Raw genomic sequence first — 8,805 nt, forward strand, 5'->3', positions numbered from 1 at the left:
GCATACATCACTATGTACGAGTTCCAACAAGTCTACTGCTCTCTCAGGAAATCCTATGAAAGGCGTCTTGGTCATCTTGCCTAGCAAGCAAGCCTCACATGTCTCGTATGATTCAAAATCAAACGAAGTTAGAAGTCCATCAGAATGGAGCTTCTTCATGCGCTTTTCACTTATATGACCCAAACGACAATGCCACAAGTAGGTAGGACTCAAATCATTAGGCCGAGGCCTTTTAGCACTTACATTACAGACAGGTGAACCATCAAGATTTAAAACAAATAATCCATTCACAATGGGTGCAAAAGCCATAAACATATTATTCTTAGAGATCACACAACCATTATTTTCACTCGCAAATGAATAACCATCCTTCATCAAACATGAAGGAGACAAAATGTTTCGACTTAAACTAGGAACAAAATAACAATTATTCAACTCCATAATAAATCCTGACGGGAGGTGGAGTTGCATCGTCCCGACGGTCAACGCAGCAACTCTTGCATTATTGCCCACGCGGAAATCAACTTCTCCTCTTTCCACGCTTCTACTTCTTATCATTCCCTGCATCGAATTGCAAATATAAGCAACCAATCCGGTATCAAATACCCAAGAATTAATAATTGTATCAGCGAGAAATATGTTGTATATAACATTAACAACAAGCGTACCTGAGGTAGAAGTACTCTTACTTCCGCCATTCTTCAAGGAAGCTAGGTACTGCTTGCAGTTTCTCTTCCAGTGACCAAGTTCATGACAGTAAAAGCACTCTTTGTCTGGAGCAGGTCCAGGTCCAGCTTTAACCTTGGGTGGTGGGTTTGGCTTGGACGTTCCAGCCTTGCCCTTCTTCTTCCAAGAATTGTCCTTCTTCTTAAAGCTAGGCTTGTTCTGTATCGCCATCACATGGCTGGTACTAGCGCTTTTCTTGATGTCAGCCTCTGCTGTTTTAAGCATGCCACACAGCTCATTCAGACCCTTCTCCGTCCCATGCATATGGTAGTTCGAGATGAAGTTCCCATAGCTAGGCGGAAGAGATGAAAGAATGAAATCAGTGGCCAACTCTTTGCCCATTGGGAAGCCCAGTTTCTCCAATCGCTGAGTGTAACCAACCATCTTGATTACATGTGGTCCTACTGCTGCGCTTTCTGCTAACTTGCACTCCAGAAAGGCTTTGGACACATTGAACCTTTCGGTCCTAGCCTGTGTCTGGAACATGTCCTTGAGTGCCACGATCATATCGTGTGCCTCATGATTTGTTTCGAACTGCATCTGCAGCTCGGGTTCCATGCAAGCAAGCATAAGGCAGCTTACCTCAAGATTAGCATCAAATGCCTTTTTGTAAGCAGCCTTAACGGCAGCATATGCATCATCAGCAGGTACTGGTGGTAGTGGGGTGTCTAGAACATCTTCCTTTTTATCGGCCCTGAGAATAATTCTCAGGTTACGGATCCAATCCGAGTAGTTTGTTCCATTCAACTTGCCCTTCTCAAGGACTGAACGCAAAGCAAACAATGTGGTGGTGTTGCTAGGTGCCATTTAATCTACAACAAAGTAATGCAAAATACACTAAGACAAACGTATCCATGATAGAGCAAATCACATTAAACTATTTTAACAGAATCTACTCCCACTAAAATCAATATCCCTCTATTGAAACTTAGTGATTCAGAATCCACAACTAACAAGTCCACTAGTGAGCTTTAGCATCACCGCTAGCAAACAAGGTAGATCGGTAAGCAACTTTTGCTAATCATATCACATATGACTCCTGTTGTTGGGTGACATCTCTATGTCTCGGCGCCCAACCTTTATGCCCCAAGGTCCTTAACCATTAAGATAACCTTGTTAAGCAAACCAACCCTTATGCGTGTAAGTGTCCGACACAAACCCGTCTAGTCAAGGAAAACTAGTGGCACACTAATTTCATAGACCCACCACTAATCGTACAAGACATGGGACGGTGCAAGTTTTAGTTGGGAGGGCATACTAACTTAAACTTTGTGAGGGATCGTTCTACTTCTAACATCACAGCATGCAGAAAGTAAAACATAAACAGAATAGCATTCACACAGCTGTGACACAGTATGGCCCGTTTTCATATGGTGATCTCAATCTCCATAGAACCTGTTCACCATGGTGATCTCCATCTCCATGTTCCATGTGCGCCATCCTCCTGGTGATGAGTCCTCCAAGAACTAGAGCATGCTATTACGCCTAATAGCTAGTAAAGAATCTAGTAATGAAGATTACATAGTTGCTTGGATCATCACAGATTGGTACGCAGACCATTAAATACAATAAAGTGACAACACATATGGCTCCTGCCGTGTTGCCGTACGCGCGACACGCAGGTCACGAATGAGTTACACACATGCATCACATACACAAGCGGGCCATACTGATCACAAGATACATACATACATCCTGCAAAATAGAGTTAGGCGCCCTAACGTTCCAAACTTCGGATGCCCGAAACTCCATCTTCCAAGCCGAATTTGGGAAATCTAATCTTGCCGAAAACGGCAAAGCCGTTGAATTTCATGTGTAACTTTTTTTGTAAATCAATTTTCATATAAAATTCGCCCCAATCCGAGATCGTACCGAAAAGTTACGGCTGATTTACCGAAGCATACGCAAACAGCAAAAATCCCGACCCCGGCAGTAGATCTCATCTACTGTTGTAGATCTCATCTACTGTTGCACATCTAATGCGCCTGGCGTATGACCCTGGATTTCGATTCAACCAATCATATTGATCTTCGCTCACTGCAACTGGATTTACGTGTATCACTTAACTCCGATGGCGGAAACCGACCGGTAGGAGTATGTCGTTACACTACCATTGCAGCAAGGGCACGAAACCAGGACATAGATCAAACAGAAAACTCGCATATCTCCATATGCACACATCCTGAATCCAAAACTAAGCAGCTACGGCTCTTGATACCACTGTTGGGATACAAGGGTAGGCTACACTAGCGCAATTCAAAAATTCTACCGCGTATAACCAGGAAGAACTGCCGTATAAGGATCACGGGATTACCACTCGACGCACTACTGGTGCGGAAGATGTAGATATGCGTCGATGCAGTGAAGACGATCATGTAGTCGTACGTAGTCGATCAACGTAGTCGTACGTAGTCGATCACGTCTAGCAGCTCCTCAGCAGCTCGTCCACGTGCAGCAAGATCGCCTCCGGTGCCGCGGCTCGTCGTCGGCTCGTCGTGGCTCATCGGCGGCTCGTCCAAGTGCTGCAGGCGCAACACCTCCAAGGTATCCACACGTGCAGGGAGGAAGCGTCGCAAGCCGGACTGCTAGATCCGCGAGTTGCAACAGGCGAGGGCGTGGGAGGCGCGGCAGGTGTGTTTCGCCAAAAGGTGTCAACCCTAGGGCGCCCCCACCCCTCTATTTATAGAGGTTCCTGACAGGCCTCTGGATCCGAGGCCCATTAGTACTTCTAAACCTAATCCAACTCGGATCTGATCCGAATTGGGCTTCCAGTCCCTTAAGTGTGTGACCCTATGGGTTCGGATACGTATAGACATGGCCCGAGTACTCCTACTCGGCCCAATAGTCGGTAGCGGCCTCTAGCAAGACGTGCCAACTCCTATACGCACATGAAGATCATATTAGACGAACCATCACAACATAATATACATGCTATTCCCTTTGCCTCACGATATTTGGTCTAGCTACAAGCCGACCGCTCTTTCTCGATCCTGTGATCCGGAATCCCTTTGTAGGTTAACTCTTAACCGTACGTAGCATGGCCATGCATTTTCGGATCCGATCACTCGAGGGGCCCAGAGATATCACTCTCAATCAGAGAGGGGCAAATCCCATCTTGATTGACCATGTCTCATAGCATGCTTCTTGACAAACCCGAAAGCTACCTTTATAACTACCCTGTTACGGCGTAGCGTTTGATAGCCCCTAAGTAGGTCGATCCACATCTAGAATACATGCGACAATCTCAGGTCTAAGGACAAAGCGTATATGTTGTTTAAAGAGAGAACTACTTCTCGTATTGGGTCAGTCCTAGCACATGTCTCCACATGTGTCCACATTATTAGTTCAACATCTCCATGTCCATGACTTGTGAAACATAGTCATCAACTAATACATGTGCTAGTCTAATATTCATGTGTGTCCTCACATGAACTTCGACTAGGGACAACTTCAGAATAACCATACAAGTAAAGAGTTTCACATACAATTCACATAATTGCAAATCAATTCAAGTAGCCTTTAATGGATATTCAATGAACACAATATACAAATCATGGATACAAATTGAATATCATCATCTCTATGATTGCCTCTAGGGCATACCTCCAACATGCGACACTAGCCCCTGAGCCCCCGCACATTGCAGGAGACCGATCGAGAGGCTGGATCAACTTTTGATCGTTACCCCTCAAGCGTCCATTCGCTGGGATGGAGGGGGTGAGCCGTGCCACATTATCCTTGTTGGACGAACCGTGGTGCTCATTGAGTTGCGAAGGGTCAGTTCGAGTAGAGTCCTGATCCCTGTTCGGGGGGGTTCGGCTTGGGCCAAACTAGTGGCGTACTCCAGATTCCTGATGGCCAGTTAATCTAGTTCCTGGGTCCGTTCGATTGGACCCGGGGGCTCATTGCCTTTCTTCGGGGAAAAACCATGAACTTAGACGCCAGTTCGGACTCGAATGTGAGGTCAGGATGCCCTTGGCTTTCGCTCGCCTGGGTGATGGCCGCTAGTGGACCTGTCCCTTCTCACCCCTTGCTCGGGGGCGTCCTGGGGCGACTGTCGAACCCACAGTGGGCAGCCTTCCAACCCCTGGACCATAATGGGCCATAGGAGCGTTTCCAGCTCCGTATCCCTTTTTAACCTGTTAGGGGGCCCCGGGCCGTACGTGGAGGAAGTCACGCGCGTGCGCTCTCTGGGAGGCAAAGTGGTGGAAAAATTCTGGGCCTGTGAAATGAGGGAGGGGGAGGCGTTCCCTGCAGTAGGAAAGGTTTGTGCGCACGGTTTCCAAAAAAGATGGGGGTGACGGGGTACCTGGCTCGCAATAACTGCGATTGGATTTCCCCTTTTGCTTCTCGTGTGCCCCCTATAAGAAGAAGGAGTCCACCTCGCCAGTTCCACCCCGCACTCGTCCTCAAGCCTTTCTTGCCTTCTTGTGCTCCTTTCGCCTCCCTTCGCTCCAGCGTAGCAGCTTTCTCCACCCCCGCTGTTGAGCCTTCCACTCCCTTAGCGATGGAGTCCTGGATGCGCTCAAGCTTTAGCACCGCGCTTGCCAACGGCCTCGTGAAGAAGGCTTTGCGAGAGGACCGCCAAGAACGAGTGGCGGTACCTCGGGATGGAAGATGCGCCGCAGCCGGACGACGGCTCCGTCATCTCGTTCACGCACTTCCATGCGAGGGGGTTCGCGACTCCGCTGAGTCTCTTCTTCCGCGGGCTGCTGCACTACTACGGGCTCAAGCTGTAGCACCTCAACCCCAACGGGATCTAGCACATCGCGGTGTTCGTCGCATTGTGCGAGGGGTACCTATGAATCGAGCCCAACTTCTCGCTCTGGATGTACTTCTTCACGGTCAGCCTGTATCAAAGGACCGAGAAGAAGGGGATCCAGGTGCGGGCAGTTCCGGTACCGATGGGGTGCGTCGGCATCCACCTCCGCCAGACTCGCACCAAGGACTACATGGCGATGAAGACCGTGGCGTCCCACAAAGGGTGGCACCAGCAGTGGTTCTATGTGAAGAACTACCCCGAGTCCCCCTTGCCGGAGTTCACCGGCCGTGTCATCGTGGCGGCGCCAGACCACTGGTCGTACGGCCCGGTCGAGAAGGAGAAGAAGCACATCGCCGGTCTTCTTCAGGCCATGGACCGCCTGAAAGAGGAGGGCCTGACCGGGGCCAGAGTTATCAGGGCGTACCACCCTTGGAGGATGGCACCGCTGATGCTCCGGACCCACGCGCTCAGCGATATGTTTCCCAGCTCGGCAAGCAAGGTCACCGTCCTTGCGACAGGTGTGCTTGCTGATGCCGAGATTGAGCAGCGCGTCTGGCAGGCACTGGATGATAGGGACGTCGTTTACCTGGTGCCCGGTCACTCTCTGATGCGCCCGAACGAGGGCTTCGTCCTGCTGGTGAGAATTTTGTACTCTCGTTCTTTTTCCTGCGTCTCCTGGTTCTCCATTCTAACGCGGAGTCTTTGAATCTGCAGGGTGAGTTGAACCGGGTCGTGACCTCACGCCTGCTAGTGCTAGAGGATGCAGCACGGCGGCAGCAGAACCGCCTCATAACCGAGAAGCAGAAGAGGAGGAAAGATAAAGAGATGGCGAGGAAGAGGAAGAGGGCCGCGTAAGAGTTCCAAAGGTGGCGGCGGGGCGCGGTTGTGTCGGATGATGAAGATGACAATGATGATGAGGACGAGACCGAGGAGGAGGAGGAGGAGGGTTACGTTCCGGTCTTCATGCTGGGTGCACTCGTCATCTAGGAGCAGCCCCCTCAACCAGCCGCGGGGGACAGGTCGAGCGGACCGCCCGCCTGGGGCCCAACCCTGCGCGGCTCTGGGGCCGCGCCCTAGGAGTCGGCGAGGGGCGCGCCTCGAGGATTGACGAAGCCGACCCCCGACCCTTTGCCTGCGTCATACGAGCAGAGGGGTAGTGACAAGCGGCCGCTATCGGATGTCCCAGGGTCGGTGTCAAGCTCGGAGGCGAAGCGCGCTCGCCGTCCTCGTGCCACGGCGAGGTAAGTGGAAAGTTCTCACGTAACTTATTCCTTTCGTAGCATCGAGCTGCTTTTGATGAAGTTGTCATTGTCTGGCAGTGCTGCTCCTCGAGACTTCGTCCCGCCGCTGGCGTCGAAGAAGGCGCTCCGGGTGTCGACCGCCTCCGCGGGGCCAACCATGGCCCCGCCCGGAGCGAGTGGGGGTGTCATTGGAGAGGCTGTGGTGCCTCCTGCGGAGGCGGCCTCTGCGGCGGCGGCTATAGAAAGGGTGCCGCAGTCGGGCACGGAGCCTTGGCCGACCCCTATTCCGCCCTCTGCCCCCGCAGCTGACCCCGCGGGACAAGGTACCGTCCCTAGGGTTCCTCCGTTCGGCGAGGTGATAAACCTTGACGATGAGGCAGAGGAGGAGCCGGTGGGGAAGGCGTCAGCGTCCAGCGCGTTGGTCACGGAGGTGGCAGCGACGGCGGTGGAAACGGCGGCGGTGGTGGAGACGGTAGCTCCTGCTTCGGCGGCGACGACGAAGACGATGGCAGCGGCAGAGATGGTGGCGCTGGCCCTAGTGGCGACGGCGGAGACAGCGGCGGTGGCGGAGACGGCGGCGGCGGCGGAGATGGCAGCGTCCGCTCCGGCGGCGACGATGGGGGTGGCGGCGTTGGGGCGGGCCGGAGAGTCCTCCCGTGCCCTCATCCCGCTTGGTCGTGACCCCAACGCGTGGGGAGGGCTGACTGTGCTGGACGATGTCAGGGGGAGCAGAAAATATAGCAGGTTGTGCAGGGCGGACTCGAAGACATCCGTGCCGCCCTGTCTTCCGTGATGGGGAAGCTGGACGATGTAGTTGTTCTCAGCGGTCAGGTACGGTGTTCGCTTTGATGGTTATTTTTCTTTCATTTCTCCGTCCCTTCTTTCTCCCGACGGTTCCTAAGCGTAAATTGTTCTGCAGACCCTCCAAGAATGCAGCCAGGGGAAGTTCGAGTTGCTTCGGTGTGAGCGGGGGGTCTGGGAGCGCTTCACCAGGGAGGTGCGACGGACCGGGGAGCTGACCGGGCAGCTCGCTGCCACCCAGCAGAATGCCGCCGACCTGCGAGCGCAGGAGAAGGAGGCGCGGGAAGGCACACGGAGGGCGGAGGACAAGTTTCGGGCCGTCGTCGACAAGGCCCGTCTTGATGTCGAGGAGTTCCAAGCCGTTGCCGAGAAGGCTCGCCACGATGCTGAGGAGCTTGCACGGTTGAGGAAGGAGCACGAGGCCCTTTAGAAAATTGTTGAGCGTATCCGGCATGAATGGCACACGGCTCGGCAGGAGCGCGACCTCGAGGCGGGCCGAAAGGTTGAGGCCGAGAGGGTGGTGGCCGACCTTGGGGCAGAGGTCAGTCGCCTTCATTCACAAATGCAGGGGCTTCAGACCGCCGTGTCCCAAGGGCTCGATCGGGAACGTCTGCTGAGAGCTAAATCTGAGGGTAAGGCTTTCGTTATTCCTTTGTTTTGCGGCATTGCGCTGGTTTCTGATTTGGCAGGCTTTTCTAGATAGGCCTTGAGGCCGACCTCGCCCGGCTGAGGGACGCTGACGATGCGGAGCACGTTGAGCTCGCCAACCTGCGGGACGCTATTCGTATCATCTGCGAGGACCTCAACGTGGTCCAAGAGGAGGGGACGAGCATGCTGGCAGCCCATGTCCTTGGGATGTAGCGGCAGGCCCGTGAGATCGCTCGGGAGGCGCTCCACGTCGGCGTGAGGCGGGCCTTCGGCGTCTTCGGCTCTCACTACTTTGGCATCAACTTCGGCGCGATGAGCGCGGGGTACGCCTCCGGCTACTTCGAGGCCGAGCTGGACGAGATCGACGCGTCGGTGCTCAATCCAGCGGAAGCCTTGGTGAAGCTCCTGGAGGATGAGGCCATCCCACCAGAGGACCCGGGGACGAGTTAGCTGTATCGAGCCCAGATGCCCAAAAATATGTAAATATGTTAAGTAATTTCGAACTTGCTTCTGCAATGGCCACAGAGGCCTTTTTGTTTGTGTAATTTTTCGAAAAAGTTTTCGATCCTCTTCTTTTTTTTTTGGGTTTGGAAAAATCAGAGCGCGATTCGGACGCGTCAGGAAGCG

General features: G+C 53.0%; 1 protein-coding gene across 1 annotated transcript; it reads right to left on the reverse strand.

The window, feature by feature from the left end:
* Positions 1 to 6,753: 6,753 nt before the first annotated feature.
* On the reverse strand, positions 6,754 to 7,395 carry LOC105914215 (predicted GPI-anchored protein 23). The gene has a single exon (XM_012845260.1). It carries the CDS (start codon positions 7,393 to 7,395, stop codon positions 6,754 to 6,756), a length of 642 nt encoding a protein of 213 aa, XP_012700714.1.
* Positions 7,396 to 8,805: the final 1,410 nt, after the last annotated feature.

This window comes from Setaria italica, chromosome IV, assembly GCF_000263155.2.
Source record: "Setaria italica strain Yugu1 chromosome IV, Setaria_italica_v2.0, whole genome shotgun sequence".
Lineage (NCBI taxonomy): Eukaryota > Viridiplantae > Streptophyta > Magnoliopsida > Poales > Poaceae > Setaria > Setaria italica.